Below are 27,326 nucleotides of genomic sequence, written 5' to 3' on the forward strand. Positions count from 1 at the left end.
TCGTCGTCGTGCCGGGCACTAACGCCTCCACCACCAAAAGAATGAAACGTTTCGTTCTTCCGTTTCGTTTCGAAGCAAAAGGGGGAAAACAAAACTAGGGGGAAACTAACCGTAGCTGAAAACAATAGTAGCTGTAAAAACAAAATAGGTGAAACATAAATTAACAAGAGCGGTGCATCAAAACGTCCAAACATCCGTCCGATCCGTGCCGTTCGATCACGAACACGATCGAATCTTCCGCTTCTTTATCAGGCGTTGTTATCATCAGGCAGCATTCCGCGCAACGCAAACAAAACGAAACACTGTCCTCTTCAACGTACGGCCGCGTGGGGCTCTCCCTTTACTTGCTCTCTCTCTCATTTAATGTGCTAACAGATAAATCATGCAACAATATCATGACTCCTCATGCGCGACCCAAACCCGGAGAACCCGGAGAACCATCAGAGAAGTGGCGTCGGCTTCCTCTGTTTTGTACGTTCGAAGATCGTGATCAACAGGAAGCCGAGAAGGCGCAAGCGCGCGTACGTCGTACGGCGCAAAACAAAGGGAAGAAGCCTTTTTTGGGTAACCATTTGTGAGATTCATGCCAATAGCTGTTAGCTGTCTGCTTCCCAAACACTCTCCGGAGGAGGGTCGGTCCAGGTCCAGCGGAGTCCTGTCGTCACACCGGGGTGTGTCGTACTTTATTATGCTAACAAACTTATTACTTCAAGAGAAACCCATTACCGCAAGCAAAACAAAAGAAAACACAAAAAGAAACCGGATCGGATGCTCGGAGTTCGGAAATCGAAGATCAATCGAAAATCGCTTCCTCCGCTTCCGATCGACTCGGCAGGGCCGAATGGGGCTGGGAAAAGAAAATGAATGGATACCACCCCTGGCACTTCCGAGAGGCACTAAACGAAATAATGGAAAAAATGTGGACAAGAAAGATAAGGCAGCTCTGATGCTTTACACACGTTTGGCCTGAGACCCTCCTCCTGACCCTGTGACTGAATATGCTTCTCTGATGTTTCTTCCTCCTCCCGTCATCCCGCCCCGCGCAAAAGGAACTCTAATGGCCTTTCTACTGTTGGCCCCGCAGAAATAGAGGCCCCGGCCGTACGTTTTAGATCCATATTAAGCGCCATCATTTGGGGCTTCGCGGGTGCTGCGCCGGTCCCTGATGGTGCTGCTGCTGCTGGGGATGATGGTGAGGGTGCTGCTGCTGCTGCGAGTGGTGCGGCGGCGCCTGGGTAACGTAGTCCTTGAGCTGATGGGGTCGGGTCGACCGTGGCCCCACCGAAACACCGGCCCCCGACATCGATTTCGTCTGGTGGTGGTGCTGCGGATGGTGGTGGTGGTTGCTACCCACGGCAGTGCCACCGCCGCCACCGGCCCCCCCTCGGTGATGGAACGCGTGGTTCTGTTCCGACGTTCGAAGACTACTGCCGCCGCCGCCGCCACCACCACCGGTGGAATGCTGCTGGTGCTGGCCACCGGCATTATGGCCACCGCTTGCCGAGCCGGAAAACGGACGATAATCTTTGGCGTTTCGTGTGTTGGTGGTGTTTCCACCGGCACCAGGTTGATTGCAGCGTGTATCTGCGGCGAGGGGGAAAAGGACAATAAGGAATGACCATTACACCGGATGCCGATGCCGCAACCTACCTCCTCCTCGTTGATAACCATCGCCATGATGGTGCCCTGCCGCCATCCGCGGACCACCGGCGGACTGAGTCACGTCTTTCCTTTTGCTCGTGACCCCGATGAAGCCACCCGAACCGGTCGAGCTGCCGCCGGTTCCGGTAGCCGGCGCTACCTCGTGTGTTTCCGTCGAACTGGCTGTTGGCAACGATGTGGCGGCGGTGGCGGCAGTGGTGTTTTCTTTCTCCGGTGCGGTGCTGGCCGCCGCCGTACTGACAGCCGGACCTTTGTTACTATCGACCACATGATGATGAGGATGAGGATGGTGCTGCTGCTGCGACTGTTGATCGGCCAAATGTTGGGCAACCTGAGCGTAGCTCAGCCGTTGTGGTGGCGCTGGGGTGGCGCTCCCTACCGAAGGCACCGCCGAGTGGTGGCTTGTATCGAGTGGCACCAGCGGCGGATGGTTTTGCAGTGAAAATGTTGGCGGTGGTTGCGTCGTTGCTGCTGAGGAGGAAGAGGATGAACCGGCAGCAGTGGCGGCGGTGGTAGCCGCCGTCACCGCCGGAGTGACCGGAGATTTGGTGGCCAAATTACTAGTACTACTAGCTGGTGCCTTCGGTGCCGTCGCAGCAGTGGCCACCGGCTTCGCGGTCGAAGCGGGTTGTTGCTGCTTCGAGGTCGAGGTCGAGGAAGCGAAATCAGTCGAGGTCATCGTAGCAGCATTGGCCATCGTGGGAGCAGCGAGCGCGGCGCCGGTGGTGGTGGCCACCGATACGTTGCGAACGGCCACCGGTGGTGGCGGTTGCGAGTCACTGCTGGCCGCAGCCGCTGGCTGCGGTGGCGGGGCCATCTGCAGCAACGATTCGTCAGTCTTTGTGGATTTATTAGCAGTTGTCGTTGCGATGCCGCCGCCGCCGCCGGAGCTTGTGACTACCGACGGAGTGGCCCCGGTCCCGGTAGTCATACTACCACCGCCACCTGCGCCGCCATTCGTCGTTGCGGCATTCGTGCCTTTTATCACAGGAGGGTTGTTATGCTGCTGCTGCTGTTGCTGCTGTTGATTGTTGCTGCCAGTGCCGGGAGCGGCGGCGGCACCGAGTTCTTGCGTTTTGGCATCGTTTCCGCCGGCTGGTGTACTCTTTTGACTTTGCGATTCACCCGTAGCGGGGGCTGCTGCTGAGGAAGAAGGCACGGCTGCCGTACCGGCAACGATGGCAGCGACGGTGGATGACCCCAGCAACGGAGGCGGAGGACGCGATGGGACGGCTTTGGCCGTTCCCTTCACGACGTCCGCAAGGCGATGGGTTTCTCCCCAAACCGGCCCCCCAATGGTGCTGGAGGTGGTGGTGGCGCTGCCGGCACCGGAGGAGGAAGACGCAACGGATCCGGTCGTGGCGGAACTATCCGCCGCTGCTGTAGTGGAGGAATCCATGGCGGCCGAGTGGGCACCGGAAGCGGAAGTGAACCCAGAGCCAACGTATTGATTGCCGCCCTTCGCACCACCTCCTCGACCGGCGCTGCCGCCGGTGGCGCTGGGGCCACCGCTTCCGGTGGTCCCGCCGGACAGGATGCTCCTCCCGTCGTGACCGGGCAGGGGCGGAAATGCCGCTGGTTCGAGATCGAACTGAACACTGGTACTGCTGGTACTGCTGCTGCTGTTGCCGGTGCTACTACTCGGGTTGTTGGTGCTGCTGCTGACGGTGGCCGCGTTGGTAGCGACACTTCCGGCCGATGCCGTCGTTGGTGGGTGTTGCTGCTGCTGCGGTTGCTGCTGCTGCTGCGAAGAAGATTGTTGCTGAGCGTGGTGGACATGATGGGATTGGTTGTGATGCGCCGGAGGATGCTGTTGCTGCTGATGATGGCCCCCATGGTGCTGCTGTTGCTGCTGCTGCTGATGATGATGATGACTGGTAGACGATTGATGATGATGGTGCGTTGGCTGGGTTGCCTGCTGCTGCTGCTGCTGTTGGTGATGGGCATTGCTGTGATGGTGTTGCTGGGACATCGCCGTCGAGTGTTGATGGTACTGCTGCTGCTGTTGCTGCTGCTGTGGCTGACTGTGGTGATGATGGTGCGGCGCTTGTGGCACCATTTCCTGCATCTTATGGCCACCTCCTCCTGCAGCGTGTGGGTAAGATGGTGCCGATTCTGGGGCCGCCGAATTCCGATGGTGGTGCTGTTGACTGTGTGAATGCTGTGCGTATCCGCCGCCTGCATGTCCATCACCGCCCGTGGTCAGCACCAGCGCTCCGCCACCGTAACCGTTGCCAGAGGAGGCCGCCGCATCAGCACCGCCGCCACGGGCACCTCCTCCGCCACGACCCTGATATTTAGTGCCAGCGCCTGACGCGGCAGCCGAAGACTGGGAGGACTGTGGCCCGGAGGAGGCGGCCAACTGGGCGAGACTAGTAGTATGCATGTTGATCTTAGCGCTATTATTACTATTGTTATTGGCATTCGCACCGTTTGCATTGCTTCCGCTATTTACACTGCCACCGCTGGCGGCGGCGGCGGCGTTGTAGCTCGTTGTAGAGCCTCCAGCAGCGTGGCGCATTTGACCACCGCCACCGTACATCACCGCCGAGGGCGCCGCCGACGCCGTTCCTACCAAACTGCCATCCATCGTCATTTGCATCTCGTCCTTCCGTCGGCGCGTCGTCCTTCGGGGCGGATTCGTCGCGATCCACGACTGCTGCTGCTGCTGCTGAGAGCCATCGAGCTGCAGCGTGGCCACGTTGACCTGGTTGCTGCTGTTTTTTCGACCCCCCACAGTGGCCGTCGTCGTCGTAACGTAGGACGGCATCACGAGGACCGTACCGGCGGCAGCAACGTTTTCCTCGTGATACTGTTGTTGCTGCTGCGGATCGGCCGTTCGGACCAGCACCTCTACCGTGCCGCCGCCTGTACCGTCCCCACCGGACTGCACACCGTAGTGGGGGGGCGCCGGAACGTAGTGAGCGTACTGAGGCACGAACACCGTTCCTATCGGCGTCCCGGACGCATCCTTAAAGTACGTGGTGGTCGTCGTCGTCGCCGTCAGCTTGCCACCGCCGGCCCCGAGCAACCCGGCGGCACCCTTGGAAGCGCCCGATTGGTACGACGAGGAGGACGGTTGCTGCGACTGTACGCCGGCCACCGCCACCGTCTGGTAGTTGGTCTGATTGGCCGACAACCGATGGCCACCACCGCCGCCGACACTGTTCGTTGCAATCGATTGACTATCGTTGTTGGGAACGCCACCACCCAGCTGCTGCTGCTGCGATTGGCGTTTGTTGCGAGGATTTTGTCGATGGCCACCACCGCCTCCACCTGGGACGCCTCCGCCGTACCGACCATTCTGCTGTTTGCCACCGGCGCCGCCCGAAGCACCACTCTGCTGCTGCTGCTGCTGCTGCTGCTGGTAGGCCGCCACCTGCGCCGGAATCCCGTTCGGCGTCATGTACGGAGTCATCTCGAAGAAGCCGCCCTGACCCGGCGGCCATGAAGGCACAAACCCGGAGTACAGTGGCTGCTGCTGGAATGGCTAGAGAGTGAAGGGAAGAAATGCGGGTTCAGTCGCCGGTGCCGGAACACGGTGGTGGCGCACAGCACAGCACACTTACAAACATGTGAACCGGTCCGTTGAAGCTTGGGACCGTACCCTGCGGAAGCGGAGCGTTGTGCTGCAGAATGTAGCGTTGGCCACCCGGGTAAGCGGTGAGTGCCGCGGCCGCCGCAGCTGCTGCTCCCGACTGATCGTAGGCCGTGACGGTGGCCGCGGTCGAGGCAGCCGACGGTGCCACTACTCCGGCAGCCGCAGCCGCCGCCGCGGCTGCTGCAGCGGCCGCCGAACCCGGTGGCGGTGTAGTCCGGAAGCCGTTCAAGCCGCTCTTCATCGGTACACCACCGACCGGCGTGATCGGAAGCCGATTCATCGGTTTAGCCTTTATTCGCGCCATGATTTGTTTTCCCTACAAGAGTGAGAGAGAGCGAGAGCGTTAGTGTGTTCCGCGATGATTCTAATGCGGCGGCGGCCACTTACCTGAAATTCTTTAACCTCCTCGCGCAGATACCGGAAGGCGCGCTGTGCGTCCTCGTCCGACTCGAACGTAATGTACCAGGAGTTGTTGTGGGCAAATTCACATGAAATGAAGCGCGGACAGTTTTCCCCCTGAAATAAGTTCTGTAACAAAACGGAGAAAATAAAAGTGCAAAGGTCAATTAGTATCTTTGAAACATCAAATTGTACAATAAATATAGATTTTTTCATTCCCAATGAAATAATAAATACATAACCTTAAAAATTTTAAGGCTCCTGGGATGGAAGGCATCTTTAACATTCTTATCAAACAACTCAGTCTTCGAACCAAACAGTTCATCACTCGACTTTTCAACGCTTGCCTTGTTAACTGTTACTTCCATAATGCCTGGAGGACAGCAAAATACAGACCAATAAGCCTGCTTAGCTCTCTAAGTAAAATCTTTGAAAAAGTACTCCTGAAACGCATTATAGAGTACGTTCAGGACACTCAACGAAATTTCAATTAACCAGAGTGTTAAACCACTTAAGTAAAGCTAAATCGACTTTTTAGACATAGAATAATCATTCGATAGTGTTTGACACTATGGACACTGCTACACAAAATGCTTAATTTTCCGCTACACATACTAAAAATACTAAAAAGTTATCTCTGCAACAAACGATATCATGTACTTGTCAACCACACGCTCTCTGCAACTTTGCTAATGCTCCAGCTTGTGTCCCCCAAGGAAGTATCCTTGGTCCTTCGCTCTACAATATATTCACGTCCAACATTCCAAAAACAAGAACGTATGAAGTGGCAATATATGCTGACGATACAGCCCTTATATCAACAAGCACTGTAAGCGCAAAACAGCAATTAAGAACCTACAAAACATGGTAAATTGCTATAAAAATTCCTCTTCCTCTGTGGTCGCAATGCTCCAAAACTAACTTCCAGTCAATACAAATCAGATACAAATTCTCAAAATGATCCTTAATTTACACTGAGAAGCCCAACGAGTCTTGTCCTAAACCTTGCTTATCATTATTTGTTAGTTATAATTATTATCATTAATTATTAGCTCTTATGTAATCAACCATTTATGTCTAATAAAGTTCCAAATTTAAATAAAACAAAAAGGAGAGACACCGGGGGGTCAATGGATCATCATCGGGGTTGGAACCGAGTGACGACGCGACGCTCACCTTCACCTCCTCGACCGGCGTGTTGTCCGGGATTTCGCGCAATATCACGATGCACCGCTTGTGGTTCGGGCGCACTTTTAGGCCCTCCTCGTCGACCTGCACGTTCGGTGACTCGCGCAACACCTCCGTGATCAGCTTGATGTCCTTCGTGAGCTTCTTCACCTGGTTGAAGTTCGCCACGGTCCAGATTGGCACGTACTGATCGTTGTCCATTTGCGTCAAAAGATATGTGTCGTTCGCGAGATTTTCTCTGCCGGGGCGGGGGAAAAGGAAAGAGTGAAAACGACGGGGCGGCATTGGGGGCGCCGTCCTGGCGACGGTCGGTCACTTACCGCGAAAAATAGTAATCAAGCTGTGTTTGCAGCAGCTGCTTCAGCTGCTCTAAAGGCATCCCGTTGTGTTCGGTAGTAGTGCTGCTGCCGCTGCTGCTGCTACTGTGGCCGGCAGCGGCACTGTTATCACTGATGATGGTGGCCGTCGCCTTGCCGGTATCGATGGCGGTGGCGACGACGGTGGCGATTCCGTCCGGCTGCGAAGAAATCGGATGACTACTGGCGGCGGCGGCGCTGGCGCTGGCGCTGCTAATAACGAGGGCAGGACTATTGTTGCTCCTACTATTGCTAGTGTTGTTGCTTCCGGCGACGGGAGCAGCAGTATTGGTAACGGGTGTCATAACGGTGGCCCCGCCGGCATCGGCGTAGTATCCTCCTTCCGGCGTTATCGATAAAGGCGACTCGCCGCCGCCACCGCCACCGCCATTCAGAACGACATAGTCCATCGGGGCGGCCGCTGGGGCCGTCGATGGGAGGTTGGTTCCTGCCGCCGTCGTGACCAGAGTGCTGTGCAGTACGCCGCCACCACCACCAGCGGTCACAGCGACACCTGGTGGTGGGGGCTGTGCCACGATCGTTAGACCGGACATGCCACTGGTAATGATTGTGCTCGCTGCTGCCGCCGCTGCCGCTGCCGCCGTGCTGGTCGACAATTTTCCTGTATCTCCACCATTCATCAACACGTACCCTGCGGGAGACGGAAAAGAAGCGGAAGTGAGAAAACTGAATCATTCCAGCGAGAGGGAGGCCAATGGGCATTTCCGTTCGCCAAACGAGCGGCGAGAGATTCGATTATCTTTATCCCACTTATTCGCCGGACTGTCCGCGGCGAACCGTCGGTAGGAATGACACGTACGATTTGGTTCACTGGCCCGGGCGAAACACAATTATCTTAAAGTTCTTTCGAAAGTCATACCCGGGCTCTGTCTGTCTTTAAACAGAAAGCGAGAGAGAGAGAGTTATGCGCAGTTTATCTCTCTGGACGCCCCGGGGGGCTTGAGGATCACTTAGAACCTTGCGGGAGACGGAACGTGAAAGTTAAAAAGTCGGATCGAATCCATGAAATATTTATACCACACAAAGTTCTCCGTGACGCGGGCCGTGACGCGCCGACACTTGTGCAAATGAACCCACACACACACCGAACCCAGTCGATTCTTCCCTTTGGGGCGCCGACCCATTATCCAACCCATGGTTGTCCCAAAACTCCTCGGCACTTGAGTAATCTGCATCTTTGGCCGCACGCGCGCCCCGCGTCATTATGTCACGCCGCGTGTAATAAACCCGAGCGGCAGGTGAGACACCTTCCCGTGGGGACCGTGGCGACCACGTGGCGAGATTCCGATTCGATCGATCCCCGCTCCGTCGTTTGGCCGTGCAAATGTCATTATCAAATGGGAGACACCCAATCGAGGCGGCTCTCGGGGCAAGGACAAGACGCTGAGGGAATTTTCGGATGGGGGGGACCGAGAAATAAAAAGGAACCAAACGCCAGTAAAAGTTTTCAAAATCCAACCCCGTCATGGTTCTCGGTTACCTTTGGCCAGCGCACACATACACATACAGTGGTAAAACCAGTCACCGCCGCGGCCGCCGCCGTGCTGTTCAAGAAGAACACATTTCATAAATTATTCATCGAGCCAAGCAGCTTTCGGGTCGCCGCCGTCGAGGGGAAGGTTTGGCCAAATTAGGGGCCACTTTCGGCCCAGAAAGCACACAGACGGGCGGCAACAAACACATGCCCCCGGGGGAGTTATTGAACCGGCAAAGCCACGAAGGAATCAAGGTCCACACCACGAGGTGACGACGACGACGACGGAGGGACTGGCAATCCGTGGCTCGAACTCGCAATCGAACGGAGCCTATTTTCAAAATTGAAAACCATCCCAAACCGTCCGATGGATGGATAAGATTTGACCCACATAGAGAGCGCCGTAGATTGCCACGTTTTTGCCGGCCAACGGCGGGACATCGACGGCGGCAGGAGAAGATCGTTCTTCTGGCCGTCGCCGTCGCCGCGAGACCAAGGGACTCCCCCGCCGAGTGACTGACTGATCGGTCGATAAACTCTCCCATATGTCATCGAGGACACGAACGGATAAGACGGACCTGCCGATGCGGAGGAAAAGATTCCAACTCGCACACACAAACACACGCACAAAGTATCGGCCCGACGGACACACAGTCAACCGCCAGCCAGAGACCGAGCGCAGATGTTGCAGCGCGCAGGAACCGACCCGCCGACCGACGACGGGTGGACACACAGAGAAGAGATGGAGCAGTTCGGTCGGTTCGTAGGTTATTTTCGTTCGCCACAATCGGTGGCAGCAGCCGCGGCGGCCGCCACACCGAAAACGCGGGTCGCCGCCGAGAGCCGAGAAGCAGCAGCAGCAACCGAGCGCCGAGACCGTGGACAAGATGACATAACCTAACTTTAGACACACTTCGAAACAGCGAAAGGGACGGCGGACTGGCACGAGTCCGCCTTGGGACGTCGAAACGACGTCGGTTCCCCCCAAAACGCTTCTTAACGGATTTCGTTCGATTTTGATTCGACAACTTTGCGGCCCAAAAAATTGGGAACGATTAAAAGCACATTTACAATAATGGAGGGGAGCAACACGTCCACGTCCATCGATCGCCGGTTTTCCCGTTAAATCACCAAAAAAAAGGTGCCCTCCCTTCTTTAGGGTGTGCTACGGGGGGGGGGACATACCGGGGCAGTTCCGTACTCTGTCGGCCACCGAAAGGCAGACAAAGAAAGAGAGAAGGAGAGAGAGAGTGGACTAAAGCAAGATACTAGGGTGTTCAATAAGTTTTGCGGTTCGAAACCAGAGGGCGCTGCCACGAGCCTTTTTGTTATATTGGTACACTCTTCATATGAACGTATGTGAAGTTTCATTTTAATCGGTCGCTTCATTGTTTGTTTACCAGCCATTTAATATTGAATATTTGGAAGGTTTAAAAGCAATGGAAATTTATAGACGAATGTAGAAAGTGTATAAGGACTCTTCGCCTTTAATTAGTACATTAGAAGAGGAGTTTCTGAATTTAAACGTGGTCGTATAAGCCTTGAAGGCGATCTATTTCAAGGACGTCCAAAGACAGCATTCGAATGCAACTTTCTCGGCAACATTTTGAGCTTCTTCAAAAGGATAAAGTGGATTTTGTGCATTTAATCATCACTATGGATGAGGTTTGTATCTATTACGATGATCCTGAATCAAAACAATAGGCTAAGGAGTGGCGTGAACCTAGTTCTTCGGATCCGTGTTCGTGTCCCGAAATCGCACTTTTTTGGGATGTGAAAGGAATTTTATTTGTGTGTTATTTGCAAACTGGTAAAACAGCAAATTCCGATTGTTATTTTAACCTTTTAGACCAACTATGGTAAAGGAAAAATAGTCGTGAAAAAAGACCCGGTGCCGGACCCCCAGAAATCCATCAATAAAACTTCGAATCGTTGGATCATCCACCGTATTTACCAGCAGATTTGGCCCCTAGCGACTTCCATCTGTTTCCAGACTTAAAAAATTTCAAGTGTAGAAAGAGTTTTTCGTTAAATTCTGTACGTCTATTGTGTATTGCTGTTCAGGAAGGCCATACTGAATAATTAAGTGTCAAACCATAAAATTTGTGTTTTTCTTATCGACCCGCAAAACTTAATGAACACCCTGGTAATAACCCAACAACGAACGAACTGGTGACGGACCGGTGCGCTAATAAGGCTCAAGACGACGACGACGCGCGCGCGGTTCCATATTTAGACGATGAAGTGCGCGCGCGAGAGGGAGTCCGTGTCCGTGTGTCATTCACCTGTGGCCCCACCAGAGAGAGAGTGTACGCGACAGAGAGTTTCCCACACATCCTGTCGTATTATCGGGAACGACCCCAATTTGTGTCCCGCGCCCCACAAATCCGGAATCCGGAGAGCAGTAGAAGATGCCCTAGATGCGAAGAATGTGTCTGAGCGCTTCTTAATAGCGAACTTCACTCGATAGGGATCGATTCTTTCGACTTTCGGATCGATTCCTTTGCGCAACACTCAATCAATCACCTTCGAGAGAGAGGCTAGTAGAAGTGACCCTAAAAAAGAACGGAAACCAAAAGATAGGTCAGTAAAAGCCTGGTGTCTGGTGTAATCGGGGGCCGGTGGGGGGCGCGTCATGTAAATTGCCTGTTCGTGACCAGAGAGGACGATGCACTGGGGGCAGCACCAGAGTTATGCTCGTCGTCGTCGTCGTCGTCGTCGTGTCTGATGTAGGTTACCTCGACGTAACGGGCCATGAAGGAGTTCGCGGTCCCTGAGGAGCTCCCAGGCACACGGACGGAGCCAATCAATCGAACTCGCCTCTCAAACACCACCGGCGCGACGGATTGTGCAAATATTTTCCCCCGGTGATCTTTCTGCCCGGCAGCGACCTCGAAGCGATCTCCGCGGCCGGGTTTGCGTGCCGGTTTATCGCATCAAGCCCATTTTTGGCACCCGCGTAACAGGTTTTCGCCACAGGTTCCATTGACCTTCTCCCTCGCCAGCAACCGGATGACCACCAGAAGAGTGCGGCCACCGGGTTCCACTATTCGACAGAGAGGGGCGGGAGCGCCGCCTTTGCGAGATTCGTCGCGTTTGACATTTAGCCACAACGAGAAGCCATTTAGCCATTTTAAGACATTTAGCCACAACTCCCCCGGAGGGGCCACCACCGTGCCCCTTGCGGAGGGGCTCAAAAAGCAGACGATGCTCTGTGCCCCCCGCACAAGCGTTAGAGGGACACCACACGCGGGGGCATTTCCTCCTTCGCGGCGAAGAGAACTGGCTTGACGCGCGCTCTACTAAGCGCTCATCTTTCGCTTTTCTTGGCGATACCTAAAATGCGAAGATCGTCGGCGACGGCCGCCGTATAACCTTTAAAAAGCTTGACGATCGCAACAAAAAGGACGTTTCCCCACCGGACGGACGGGGTTCTTCGCGGGGCACACAAAACCCGTTCTCGTTCGGCGCGGGGCATAGAAACCGAAATTGAGCCTTCCAAAAACCCAGCGGGAGGCCACGTCCACGGGAATATGGGCCTGTGAGAGCGCAAAATGTGGTGCGTGAAAGTGAAAGGGATCCTCTGGGCCGGGAAGTGCCTCTGGCTAACATTTAAAGCACTGTGGCTTGGGGCAATCCCGAGCAAGAGGATCACAGCAAACACGTCACGCACATTCGGAGTGATCGTGTGACCTATTTGAGATCCGCCTGCCGCCACACTGTTTTGACATCCGATTGGCACTTGATCATCTCATCAGCGCGCAGAACTTGACACGCAAGATATCAACGCAAAGGAATGTTTGGCACACGTTGTTTGGGTCTTCTCAGTGCAAGTGACACACCCGGTGCGATCTGCAGAAAGACCGAGACCAAATTAACTCTGGCCACGAGGAGACGACGTTACAGATGCTGACCATCCCCCACGACGGGAGGACGACGGTGCAGCTGTAAGTCAACTTTAACCATATGTCGGGCAGCCTGTGGGGGGCGAAAGACCGGGCCACCTCTTCCGTCCATTGGAAAAGACTTGGAAATATTGGGTTAGGGAAAAAGTAATCCATTATTTTCTCGGTAGATGACTTTAGTGATCGATATCTCGTGAAGTATCGATCTTACAGTTTCAAGTTTAGGCTCCTTTTAAAGCTGATACTTTGCACTTAAAAAAATGCTTTCGTTGTTTTTTATTTGTTACATTCGTTTATGAATTACAGGATGTTAACAATTCGATACATTTTAACCTTTATAAGGCATCAAATTTTAACAAATAAAATGGTGCATATTTGACGAACCATCGGACCATCGGAAGCAGCTATAATACAGTTTTGAAATTCACACAAAAATAATGGATTTCTTTTTCCTCAACCTTATATGTAGACAATTTGAAGCGCGCATTATGGCCCTTTCTACAGAAAGCCACAGATCCCGCTACTAAACTAATTGGGAACTAGAGTTTGGCCACACCAAAAACCTTTCCTTCCCGTGTGCTCTGCCAAGCCCTTGCTTACAATGTTTGCTAACAGCAAACGATCGCCGAGTGGTCTCTGACGACACCCCAGCAGGAGCAGGAGCCTACACGGGAGGCCCCCGCCGCGTATCTCGGATCCCAAAAGTAGGTGCTAATAAGCTAAGCCAAGTGGGGTTTGTCCACAAAAACATAACCCAAAAGGGGTTTTGAAAGCTTCTTACTTCGGGGAGGGTTCCATTTTGAGCTTGGAAAGGTTTTTCTTGCATTTTAGCTCCACAGCAGTAAGGGTTACTTCTTTGTCCTGGTGGCACGCAGCAGCTTTTAATCGCTCGAAGCGGTCTCTCGAATTGCAGATCGCGATTGGCAGCACTGTGTAGGGCAACCAATAATAATGGGCCTTAGCTGGGTGGCGGCGGATCGATGATAGTTGCCCCACACATCTCAAACAACGATTGGCCTCCTATCAGAGAAACAAATGGATTGGAACCCAAGAGCCCAACCGAGAGAGGGAGAGATGCTGATGATAGGGTTCGCCGCAACCGCGACCACCCCGCGCCGTGACGCGTGGTTGCATTCTAAACCACATTCCAGAGCGCGCCAACGCGCCGGGTGGGGCTTGTTTTACACCTCTACCCCACAGATACCTCCTTGATCGCGATCGCGAAAACTTCCTTTCCATCCATCGTAGACCCCCATCCGCCAGAAGGGCGACGACAACAGGGGACATTCCTTCGCCGAACCGGAACACCCCTCCAAAACTCTAAAGTGGAGCACACACTTTTACTCTCTTTCGGTTCGGGGATCGGTTTCGGTATGTCCGGCGGCGGGGGCCCCCGGGACTAACAATCAATCTCAATCTAATATGTTATGATGTTCGGGGCCCGCGTGAATGCAATTTAAGCTGTTTCGAGATCGATATCGCGCGACACCGTGTCTCGCGCGCGTTGTGCATCGCAAAACGCGGCCGGTGCCGCCGCCGATTTGGTTCATTCTGCGTATCTAGATGATGATCGGCATCGGTGCGTGTGGAGCAATAAACGCAAGCTGCGCTGTGGGGTAGTTTCGGCCAAGGCCAAGGCGCGTCTCTAGGCGGGGGATGTTTTCAAAAAGGTTTCGAAATAGAAGACTGCACCGCGACTGCTGGTGCATCGTCCGAAGGCGCGTTTTTGAGCCAGATTTTTTGGGAAGCCTCGGGCGTCAAACGCATAACCATCGAACACACACGGTGTCGAATGTTTTGCCGTGGGTCTTTCTTCCAATGGGTTGAAGGGAAACGCCGAGCAAATAAAAACCGTTGAACCGTTTCACAAAACGAACTGTTAATTAGCGCGACCACACGCCGGACCGGGGCGGCCGGCCCGGCCCGGTCGGAGGAAGAGGAGAAGCTTTTACACGCCCGATCTCTGGACCATGTTATTAGCACCGCGTTCCGAGCCACCCCGTGTCCGTGGCTTGGGGTCCACCCCAGAGAGTGGTTTAGTTGCGTCTCAAGGATGACGAACGTGCAGCAGAAAGGTACGTCGTCGTCGTCGTCATCGTCGGGAGGTGTCTCGGTGGGCAAAAGCACACGATCGTGGCTGAGTTTCAACGGGGACGGAAGTTAAAAAGCTGACCAACGGAAATTGTGTTTAATGTTGGGTGTTGTTTGTGTTGCTGTGTTTTTGCTAAACAAAATTGGAAATGGATTTAGAGAACTGCCTCGCGGGCAGCACAAAAATTGTGCAAAGTCAAAGTCAGAGGGCCCATCCACTGTCAAGCAGCAGCCCCTTCGGTTACCGCCGCCGGATTCGCTCGAAACGGACGCAAAAATAGCGAAAAATCAGCAAAAAGACTCAGCACGAAAGCAACTTAAAAAGGGGTCTCTTTCGCGAAAGGGGTTTGCGTATTTGGTTTGGCAATGCTCTTTGTGGGGCGCCCCCGGGGCAAAGGAACGGATTGTGTTGTGTGTGTATGTTGGGGCCCGATAGTGGCGCGAGTGGCCGCGTGCGGCGGGGGGTTTTTGAAAGCATGAAAATGCGAAATCGAAAACTGCTTCCATCATCCAGCGCGGGGCGGGCTCGAGAGCGATACGAAACAATACCGTGTCCGCAAGAAGTGTGCGTGCGTCGTCAGGCATTCGCGGGGTACCTGCTGCACAGCAAGTCACTTTGGCCCTCCCCGCGTGTGACACCCGCTTACTAGCGCCACACAACCACAACGCACCATTCGGTGGCCGATTGCCGAACACGCACACAACACACATGACGGGCTCTGCGAAAGAAGCTCTGCAAGGTGTACGCTCTTCGAAACGATCGTGATAAGTGGTGGCCACGGGAGAGGCAAGTGGCCAAGAAAAACATAAACCATAAGAAAAGAGTCGTTTGTTGATTGTCCGCGATTTGAGGTGGCAAAAGAAAGGCCAACTAACCCGCTAGATCCTTTCGGGAAGGGACAAACTCTATTGTCTATCGCCAGGTGAAGTGGACGATGTTGATAACGTAGCAAGAGACCCCTCTAGTACAGGGTGGTCCACGAAAGATATTTTTTTCCATTTGGTTATAAAATAAATTATTTTTTTTTATATTTTTCGAAGCATGAACAATTATTTGAAAGCTCGGATCAAATTTATGTATTAGGTGTAGAACTTAGCTCTTGCGGTTTCACAATAGATGACATTACTCACTAAATATTATAAATATTTTTGTTATGAAATATTTGTTTGAAAGCCCCTGTCATTACGCATCTAACGCAGTATAAGTTTTTTTGTTAACGTGTAAAGAATACCTTTTTCAAGCATTTGAATATGTCAAGTTTTGTTCCTGGTAAAGTGTTTTTGAGGGGAGTACTTTTTCATTACTGCTTGCACGACAGAAAACAACGATTTTTGCATCGAATCGTCACTGATGATGAAAAGGGGAGTTAGTACAATAATCCTAGACGTAAGACGTAGACGTAAAAAGCACTGGATACAGCCTGGTGAACCATGTCCACCGCAAGCAAAGCGAAATATTCACTGCGCAAAGGTTATGCCGTGCGCGTGGTGGAATATGAAAGGTGTGGTGTACTTTGAGCTTTTAAAACCTAATGAAATTATTGAAGGCCAATCCCACACATGAAAGTATTGAAAAATGGGTCTCTGAGAGGATCGCTTCTAAAGATAAGAAGTTCTATCGACACAGAATCGAGGAACTACCTAAAAGATGGCAGAAAGTAGTAGCTAACGACGGACAATACCTTCATTAAGCTAGTCATATGCTTTGTTGTTTTAGTTAAGTCACAAATGTTATGATAAAAACCGCAAGAACCTACACTTAACATAAAATACAATTTTGGTTGCAGATAATTGGGAAATATGAAAAATTTATTTCCAAAGTGGTTATTCGAAAACCCACACGTCGTGCAAGAGAAGCCAATGCACCCAAAACGAGTGACTGTTTGGTTGATCAGTTCTTCGGTGAAAATGAAGCCGAAAACTCGGCCGACTTTCGGTTTCAACAGGACGGCGCTACGTTCCATACTGCGTCGGCCACGATCGATATTTTGCGATCTACCTTCGGAAATCGAATAATCAGCAGAAATGGTGTTGTGGATTGGCCTCCAAGAAACTGCGATTTGACACCATTGGACTATTATTTTTGGGATGCGGTAAAAGATACATTTTATTGGAACAAACAAACAACCATTGAAGACCTCAATAACGAAATTCCAAAAGTCATTGCCGAGATAGGATCAATCGATAGTCGAACTCAAAAATAGGACAACCGAATAGGCTAACGAATCAACCTGTCAAATAAATGTTCAAGTACCCAAAAAGCGTTTTTGTTTTATAACCAAAATGGAAAAAAATATCTTTCGTGGATCACCCTGTAGTTAGTAGCAAGGAACTAATAGGCACCCTTCCATGACGTAATGCGGGTGTGCGAAACTACGGATGAATCACCACACAATTCCACACAGCTGATGCAATTGTCATCAAACCATGCGCGACACGAAACTGGGATTGCGCCGCACTGGAACCACTGAGCTGCCGTTGACTATCAATTAATCTACTTGTGTGCGCCTCACGTTGGTGAAGAACAGTAAAACATAGTTTCGCGAGTTGCGCGAGTTGGGTTTTCCCAGCCACGGGCGAAAACCAACGTGGTGTGCCACGTCGCAGGGTTCCCGCAAGAAGCATCTGGCCACCGTACGCCAACCCAAAAAAACAAAAGGCAAGACGGGGACTTCCATCGGGGAGTTCACTTATCGTCTCTTGGTCGTGGCGTTATCTCTCCTGAGTCCACCGCAAGAGGAACATGCGGAGGAACCCTGGAGAGGCAGATAGCCGCCTCGGGTATGGCCACTCTCCCGGTGCACTTCGCACGAACCGCACAAGATGGAAACACGGCAGCCCTGCTGACCGGCTGGCTGATTGGAATGTGTCCGAAACCAACAGAGTTCTGTAAATCCGACTTCACGGAGAGCGGTGGGGTCTTATCAGCGGCGATACTGTGACCGCCGGTGTCCGGCCGGCCTCGCCTGTTGCGCCCACAGGACTGACATTCCTCCTTCCTTTCCCTCCAGTTTCCTCAATCCGAGCTCCGAGACAAGGATCGTCGTTCCTAATCATTATTTAATCACCCGTCCCGTTCCGGGCGGGCGCGTGATAGGACAAATTACGAAACGCCATGTTATGAAATTCGAAACACATGCGGCGGCGGGGCGCTTGGCGTTGCGACAATGGCGACGGAGAAAGATAATTTACAATGCTTCTTGTCCCTGTTATCGCCACTCTCCACGATGAGTGCGCTCGCTATCACCGACCGCATCAGCATCGGTTGCCGAGTCTTAGGAAAAGAAACGAAAAACCCACATTTTCGATAACGACGATTCGTCTGTATCCGTCTGAGAGCGCTCTCCCTAGAAAGGACCCGCTTTCTTACCAGAATCCATATTTTGAAGATTTGCTTCCTCAACCAATCCGTCGTTCACTTTTTCTCCGCTACTCGCCCGCTGCTTGAGCCCCCCCGGGGGCTATGCGCAGAAGGTTTTCGGCGGCGATTGGAGCCCCCCGCAGCAACGGAACTTGCGTCGTGTCCGCTCGATTCCGCTTCCGAGAGTCCGCGCGCGTTCTAATCCAGCCGTGGTGGTTGTGGAGTTCCGCCGTGCGCCAGGATATCGAGGATCGTCCGTTGCTCTCCCCGATCGTTCGATCGTTCTGTTGCGAACGATCGCGATCCGCGATTGCTCCGCGATTCCGACTCCGACTTTGAATAGTAATCCTGGCTCCTCGCTCGATTATTCACGCGGCACGCGCGGTTCGATCCGTCGTCGTTGATGTGGTACGATTCTAATGCGCTCGTACGGCGCGTGCCACTCACTCGTGACACGCCACACACACACACGCGCGAGGGGGGGAAAGAATTTTTCCACCAGCCCCCCTGGTAGGTCGTAGAGAAACCGTCAATTGAGGCGACGTCGGTCTCGGCGTGCTCGGTGATCGGTGCGGCGCGCCGGATTCATTCACATCGCAGCAAGCAACGCACACGGCTGGAAGCAATTTCACTCTTCACGCACATATTCCGGGAGGGAGGGATGTGGGTCGGCTTCGGGTGCGGGTTAGCGCGAACCCCGTCTACTGGTGGTGGTGGTCACCGCTCTCCGGCGGATCTTGTCTTTCACCAGCACACGCATTCACACACACACACACAGACACAGTAAAGCGGTGCAGTGCGTGTGCTCTTCTGCTTCCCGCGAACTGCTAACGCAATTATGTCGTGTCGCGGCGGCGGCCGTGGCTCTGTTTTGCGTGGCTGGCAGCTACGAACACACACACGGGCACGGGCACAAAACGCACTCACACACAGAGACTAACGTTACAGGGCGCGCTTGGACGGACCTCCGGTTGGAACGACGGGAGGGCAAAAAAAACGTAACACCACACACGCGAACTGGCTCCCGTTCGCTCACTCACTTGTTCTCTGTCTCGCACACACGGAGTCGGCAGGAAAGACCGTCGTCGTCGTCGTCGGGTGGTGACTTTCCGTAACGTCAATTAACCAACCACACACGGAATAGCGTTTTCCGAACCGGGGGCTACTACGATAGAAACACACAACACACACGTTATAAAAATCTCCCATATAGCAACCCGAAATAAAATCACCGATGGACTCTCGTCGCGGCCTACTGCTGCTGCCGCGTTAGCACTTTCCTCATATCCCGCCGCCGCCGCCCCACGGGCGCACCCGTCAAAATTAACGCCCGTCGCGCGGCGGCTTTTCACGACAACCTGCTGCTCTTCTAGAGCGATCACGCACACACGGTTTGCGGCGGCGGCGAGCGGCTCCTGGCCATGACTCGTTCGCCGTCGTGCTCTCACTTTCAGTCAACAGTATAGTAGCGTGATAACAATATAACCCCCGCACAACCCGCGAAGGTTGAGCTCTTCTGGCGATGGCGCGTGAGAATATGATGACATTTAGACCCTCTCGTGCCTCGTGTGTCCCTTCACTTGATCGCTGTCGGGAATTGCTCTCTGTCTCGTTCTCCTCTTTGCGCCCTAAACACTATCGTGATTATGATTTCGAAATTCCCTTCGGCAGACAGCAGCCGGGGGCTGGTGGTGTTACTGAATTGTTCAACGTTAAAACCTACAACCGAACATCCGAAACGGTAACTCTGATGATGGAGCAGGCAAAGGGCCGTTGTGTGGGGCTCAAAAAATGCTCTAATTCGATGATGTTACCATCCAAATCAAGGAGCCTTCCTAGTTCCTGGTGCGACGGAAGAATTACTACCCAAAAGGTATCCCAAATAGCTTGACAATCCTCTTGGGCCACTATAGTTCACAATCTCACACACCGAAGGCACAGCAACCGAGATCACAACGGAGCAGGATTCGTTCGTTTGCTCTATCAGACCACCTCGCAAATGTCAAAGGTTCCCATCATCATCACCGTCGCCTACTCTAACGTTTTATCTTGCAGCCCTGCTTTTCCTGTCAGTGCTTCGTGGGGTTTTTGCAAAAGTGCATCCCTTCTTTGTTCGGAGGCACAAATAAAACGAAGTAACCTTTGCTGAAGGACACTCTGGATTCGTCGCACATTCGCTGCTCAATCGCTCCCCCGGATTAATCCTTTTACCTCGAAAGGTAATCTTAAAGAATTGCCAATGAAAACTCGGACATTAGATAACCGCGCCAGTCACCAGTTCCTAAGACCATCTCATCATCGTTTTCCCTCCGCATTGTTTTTTTTCTTCGCCGGCTGCAGCAAAATAGGAATCTGATGATCCTGCTGCTGTCTCGTCGCGCTCTCAGCCAGAGACTCAAGAACCAGCCGTGAGAGCGAGACTGGCACAGAGTGGAGAGAATGAGAAAGCTATATAACATGAGGTAATTTTTGTTTCTTTTTTTACCGGCTTTTTTGTTAATGCGGCAATCGTGGAAGGTGGAAGAGATAGTCTAGCATTTGTGTGTAGGTGGTAGTGATGGTGCCTTGGCCATTCGCTCGTTGCAATATTCTCCTCCTGCACGCCAGGCGAAGAAAATGTGCAACCAAAAATGGAAGAAAATAGGGAAACCATTTGTTCGATTCTGAGGATTGGTGGAATCGTTTTCCACGATATAATCCTCAAGGATATGCTCATTTTCTGCACAATATTGGGATCGTAGTACACGGTTCGGTTGGCCAAGATCGTCGTCTTCCTTGCGACAATTATGGGCACTCACACAAGCACGTCTTTACAGCTGTCCAGGTATCCAGGTATCCTGGATCACACGGATCCAAGTATCCATTGGAAGCAAACAAACGGGCACAAACGTATCCTACCAAATCCTGGCCCTGGCTAGCTGCGATCACGACATCACGGGCAAACAATTGCCATTGCAGGATGAGATCGGTCGCGAGAACTGTGTCTCACTGTGCTAATCGTCACTCGTCTCTTCTCCCCGGCGGCCGCCCTGCCACCGCACAAAATCTCGTGAACCGCGTCAACCGCAATCCGGTCCGACGACGACGACGACTATTTTCTGCTTTTCGGCTCACTGATCCAAATCACACGCACGCACACAGGCCCACGATTTGCTCGGGAAGAGAAAATAGCTCACTCACACTCCCGTGGCCCCGCCGCGCTCTGCTGTCGGTTGATTCGTCGATGACTTTTTCAACTCATTCGCCTTCGCTTCTGCTGATTGATTGCTTGCGGCAATGATTTTCAACCGTTTTGTCTCAAATGTCCATCAAACCGATGGGACGACTAATAAGCACAATGACACATTGAGCTACCCAGAACCAATGGAAGCGGTGCATTAGAGCCGTTGTTGGTCACGAACGTACACATGGTTTCCCATTTCATCGATAATGTTTCTCCTTTTTTTGCTTTGCGTTATCTCTATTGCTTTCCATCTCTCTTTCTCTCGCACTCTCCGTGTCATACGCTGCCTCTCTGAACACGCACACATGGTGTGCGCTGCACACGCATACTTCCCACCGCCGCCAATCGTCATCCATCACATCCTGTTCACGTACTTCATTCTCTAGTGAAATCCAAAAAAGGTGCCTCATCTCACGTCTTCACACAGAAACGTCAGCAGCAAACGTCAGCCGCGACGACGAAACACTCGCGGTGAATGTTGTTCTTTTGAAACTTCACCACAAAACCCTTTCTTTAGCCACGGGAAACCACCAGAGTGCCATGCCGCGGAGACACACGGCCACGGTATGGATGAGTGTGTTCCACCCCGCACGGACAGCAGCTAGAGCCAACTAGATCAACTAAAGTACCAACACACACACCCACCGAACCATGTACGCACCAACACCCGCGCACTGTACTGGCCCGCGGGGGGAGGGAGAGAAACCAATGGACCCAATAGATTCAACCGTGTGACCGTTGCCAGGGGGGATATGACGAAAAGCGATGGCCGGATTTGGGCGAAAATTTGGTTAACGCTCGAAAGGACCTTTCGTACATTTTCCATCGCAGCGGGCAGTGCGTTCGTAACCATAAATTGCACATTGGTCATAGCAAACATTGGAAAACGGCGAACCATTGTTGAGCACGCAGCACATAATTGCGAAGTAACATATCTGTGATGGCCAGCCAGTGGAGAACGTCACAACGGGGCAGACTGGATGTGGGCACGAATGACACTAAAATTTGCGATGATCGCTCCCTCCCGAAAAAAAAAAGTCCGCCGGATATGGATTCACAGCGATCTGCACACAACGCACACACCCGTGCGGACGCGCGCGCTCTCCCGTGTCGTCGGCGACACAATCGTACACACGACGGCTGGTGCAGTTGCATTGCACCGAATCGCACCAACCGCGTACTTCGGGGCGGTTTGGTAGCACAATTAGGGCACACACGGTACACACGTGAATCGCAAAACCTACAGCGGATCGTGCGGAAACTATCTGCGTTTTCAGCGACGAAAATGACCTCCTTGGAACGGCTGGAACGAACAATCGGCACTCGCGCACGGTCGAAACTATCCGTTCTCGGTCCAAAATGGCCGCGGTCTGCAGCTCTCGGTCGGTCGGTCGGTCGTCCGCGTAGACGTTTTCAGCTCTCTCGGTCGCTGTATCGTGCCTCTTCGCACACCCGATGTCGGCCAGCGTGCGAGAGCGAGAGAGAGAGAAACCACGTTCGAGAGCTGCACACATCACATACACATGCATCACCGATCACTGAAGGAACAACAGACAGGCTGATGAGGGTTTGGTTTCCCATTTGCATTGCAAAAAATGTAGGATTCGTAAAAATTCGAAAAGGATTCGTACAAATTGAACATAAATCGCAGGTGTAGCGGTGGAAAAACGATCCGAACCGTACGCGGTATCGTGAAATGGCTCTCTGAATGTGAGTCTAACGGTACGTTTGAATTTTTGAATTCAAAGTTCGGTCGATGATAATTTTGGGTCAGGCGGCATAAAAAGCAAATGGATTTCTGAGTGCCAACCGTTCTGTTTTTTTGCGTTCAACACCGGAATCTGCACGAAATCGCTGCGAAAAGCAATAACCTTCAATGGAATTACAAACTAAAATTCGAGACCAATTTGACAAACTTACTCACTTTGTTGGTTCAAATTCTCATTCTCACAAGAGAATTCTTCTCACATTCGGGACATTCTCTCACTCCGGCCGACCCGTCGTGAGCGAATCGGTTTTCTCGAGCTGTCAACCGTTTGTTTCGGTTCCCAAACGGTTCGTAACGGTCAAACGAGCGACGTATGAATCAAATTCAAAACAATAGACGGTGTTGACCCTGCGCCACGCTGGTTTTGAGAATGCATTAGACGAATAATTGGTGTTTAACGTATGTGCTTTGAGGCACAATCCGACAGCTTTTTGAGGACATAACCGCGGCGAACCGCGGCAGACAGATGCCGCAGATAATATTTATTTTATCAAAACATCAAACATTGAAATAACCCTCATCTTATTATTTAAGTACTTAGTTTAGCACTCACCTCCCGGAATTCCATTCGCCACGAGCGACGTAAGACCCGCGGGCTGCAATTTCGACAGGCTCTGACCGCTGGTCAATCGATAGACTGCCGGTGCCGGTTGCACGGGGACGATGGTGGAGCTCAAACTTGCACTTTCACTAGGTTCTAGGCTTATCCCGGCACCGATGGCTTCAATCACACTTAACAAATCGTTTCTGGCACCGGATGTGGCAACGGTAGCGGTGCTACTAGTGGAACCACTACTCACCCCTACGTTGCGGCATGGTCCAATAATATTGCCTTGATTGATATCCTTCACAATGTTGGCACTTCGAGCGCAAACATCCCCATCACCGCTGGGTAGTGCCACGGTAAGGGTATTGGCCAGAGTTATTAAACTATTGGTTCCGATCGTCGACGAACCGGCATCGGTGTACGGTTGCAGCTGGCCAACGTTGACAAGTGGCCCCCCAAGCTCCACGACTCCACTCGCGACCAGTGGAATGGTGGATCCGGTGGCCGTTTTGCCGTAACCGAGAAACTCCTCATAGCTGAGCCCCGGCTGAACAGCTGCTGAGCCGGCGAGTTGTGCCGAAATTGGTGCCACTTCGTACGTCGTAATGCAGCTGACCGGTGCCGGAGTGAGCTGTAAGAAGGCGAGACAGAGAAGCAGATAGATTTTCCGAGTTTCCGGACCGAGCTTTGGAACGCTCAAAGGATCCCGAGTTCCGCTCGGCGCAGCTTTTCGCAGGAAGTAACTCATTGCAAACTTTCGGAGGGAGCAAGATAGAGCACGGAACCCGTGACTTTCGGGATGTGTATGTGTGTGTGTGTGTGTGTGTGTGTGTGTGTGTGTGTGTGTGTGCGGGGCGAGTAATGCCGCGTGTCTGGCATGTGCGCACGGCGGCGGGACAGGACACTCGGAGCGAGGCAGTGTAAATGAAATGGAAGGACACCACGAGCGCTGAAGGACGCGACAGCGACTCGGATGATCCTGCTGACAGGATTAGGCAGCCCGAAAGGGGGGGGGCCATAAAGGACATGCACAACACGACCCGTGGGTACCTGTTGATTAAAGTTCGATTAGTCTCAAGTGCGGCAACTCGGACACGACCCGTGCGCGATTCAAGATGTAAGATCGAACCGCGAGATAGAGATGGCGAGCGTAACGGAGCAACAAGTAACCCAACGTGGTCGGACACAAAGGAACGCCAGGAAGGGATGGTGGGTACCGTCCAAATACCCTTCCAGTCTATTGTTTGCGATGGGCGGGATCACCGCGGTCGTGGCCCCGTATAAACCACCGAAAATAAACCACCGTCAGGATGTACCATATGGCAGGGATCCGACCGAACCCGACCCGATTGTGATGCCTTTTACTACTTCGCGTTTCGTCACCGCAAGGACCCACCCGAGAGGGTGAGTTGTGCATTTGTCTATTTTTAAATTGCCATTCATTTTGGGGATCTTCAGAAAAACGGGATCCACTTTGGGACGATTCTTAACGGGTTCCTTCTCACGAAGGGACCCGAATGTTGTTTAACTGATCAAAAAGGACCTTCCATATGGTGACATCCAAGTGTCCCCGTCCTTCTCACCTTTTGAATGATATAGCACCGTGGATTGTAGGAAGTGCAGAGGTAGGTTCCGTTGGCGTCCAGACACAGGGGAAGCGGATCGACGATCGTCGGCGCTGGGGTCGGGGTCGCAGCCAGATGCCGCTGGACTGCCCCGGTTTCCCGGGTCGCCAAAGTTGTCGGTACGGCCGTCTGAAGCAGCTGCTGCTGAGGGGGGTACGAGTGTTGCGTTGACTGCGTTTGCTGGAGCAATTGTTGTTGCTGCTGTTGCTGCTGCTGATGGTGGTGATGATGGTGGTGATGATGGTAATGATGCGTGTTGGAGAGTTGCGGTTGGTGGCGCGGGTGTCGAGATGGGGCTGTCGGTTGCAATTGTTGCTGCTGCGGCGGCGGTGTATGATGGTGGTGATGGTGGTGATGGTGATGTCCGGTCAGGCTGGCGCCACCACCGGCCAGGGTAGCGATTGTGGACGTGAGACTTCCGGCGGCACTCGGACCCGCAACACTCCCGAACGGAACGCCACTCGTGCTGGTGCTCGTCGCCGACGTAACGATTCGATATTTGCGTACCGACATAGTGGCCGGGACGGGGGGCGGGGTGCCACCACCCACGTGGCGGTATCCAGCAACGTCGCAACTTGAGGCAACCCTAATGATGCATCTCTCGGGCCATATGGTCAATCAATCACCGCACTACGTTGCGCCCTCTATCTATCAACCAGGATCTCTGGTCGAGTGTTTTTCACTGTACCACATGGCCGTATCATTCACACGTGTCAACACACGCCTCACGGTTAATTTTTGCCTTCGCAAGGCAGGTATTGCCGTCCGTTTTCACAATCTCCCGGCACAGTTGCTGCCGGATGCTGCCAAAATCCTGGAACACACTCGAGAGACTGCGGTGCCCGTTGGCGCAGCACATTCCCCACATTCGGCACGGCACGCGGACACTGGTGAGTTTCGTATTCAAATCGAATTCAAACATATGCCACCACCGTCATAGTTTGCACACTTCTAGAAGCCTTCGTCCAGGCCCTCTAGGGTAGCAAAGACCGACAAAGAAACAAGAAACAAGAAACTGCTATTGATTTGCTAACGATCTTAGCCGCATAATTGGTGTCCATAAATTGTTGCGATCCGCGTGACGCCGCGATACGCAAAAGACGGCACGCGTGAGTGTGCTAAAAATAACACCAAGAAGAAAAGAAAAAGAAACGCAACAAACACTTGTTAGTCGTGTACTTCGTGGCGTCGTCCCATATGATGGGCCGCTTTCTTTATCGATTCGCGAAAAGTTCGGAAACCGGGCACTAACCGCCGCGGGTAGTAACAGTAGGAGGACGACCACGAACGCCCGAGCAGCGCAACTCCCAAACCCAAACAATCGCCCAAACTAACCCAAAATGATGGCCAAACAAGACAGAGCGAGCACACAAAAAGAAAGAAGAATTCAACCCAGACAGCAGGATGTGTCGGTACTCCTTTGGGTGGTGGGTGTGTGGGCTTCTTGGAATTGACCACCCACCCGCCCACCAGCACACACACACAGGTTCACGCGCCGGCTGCTGAGATGTGATGAAAAGGAGGCAGGATGTGCGTAGTAGTGCACTATGTAGCTCTCTCTCTCTCTCACTTTCGATAGAAGATGGTTTTTTATCCGTGTTTGCGTTCGGTCAATATATCGCCCGATGGCCAGAACCAAGCTTCTCTTTTCCAATAAGCACCAATCGTCCGTCCGCTCCGAGAGCTGCTAGAGAGATTCGCGCCGTTCCGTATGTTTGCGCCCTGCACTGCACTAGTTTGTTTGATTTTACTTCGGCCTATGTTCGAGATGCTCCCTTCACTTTGTATCACAGTGTTTCCTTTTCCAGGTCTGGCGCGAGATTTTGGCTGCCCCGGCCCGCCGCCGTACGTCGCACGAATTGGCCGAGGTCAACCGCGCAAAACTCCAAACAAAGAAAACGGCGAACGCGCGAAAGGGCACCCCGCAATGCCCGTTTCACTCGCACACGTTCCTGTCTCTCGCTCGCTCTCTCGTCTTGCGGCACTCGCTGGCTCACTCACTCACTCAGCCTCGTCTCGCCAGCTTCCGACACCGGCTGATGCTGATGCTGCACTTTATGCTGCAGGCTCCCAATGTCCTCGTTTTGGTTCGGGATCCGCGCGCC

General features: G+C 52.8%; 1 protein-coding gene across 1 annotated transcript; it reads right to left on the minus strand.

Annotated features, from left to right (window-relative positions):
* Positions 1-1,129: 1,129 nt before the first annotated feature.
* LOC128267108 (la-related protein Larp4B-like) lies at positions 1,130-25,734 on the minus strand. The gene is made up of 10 exons (XM_053003896.1): positions 25,180-25,734; positions 23,603-24,227; positions 20,270-20,282; positions 7,171-7,893; positions 6,839-7,088; positions 5,651-5,791; positions 5,232-5,579; positions 3,518-5,152; positions 1,651-3,424; positions 1,130-1,584 (listed from the first exon to the last, which is right to left on the minus strand). The coding sequence occupies exons 1-10, from the start codon at positions 25,732-25,734 to the stop codon at positions 1,130-1,132; spliced, it is 6,519 nt and encodes a 2,172-aa protein (XP_052859856.1).
* Between the last annotated feature and the right edge of the window lie 1,592 nt (positions 25,735-27,326).

Source organism: Anopheles cruzii, chromosome 2 (assembly GCF_943734635.1).
Source record: "Anopheles cruzii chromosome 2, idAnoCruzAS_RS32_06, whole genome shotgun sequence".
NCBI lineage: Eukaryota > Metazoa > Arthropoda > Insecta > Diptera > Culicidae > Anopheles > Anopheles cruzii.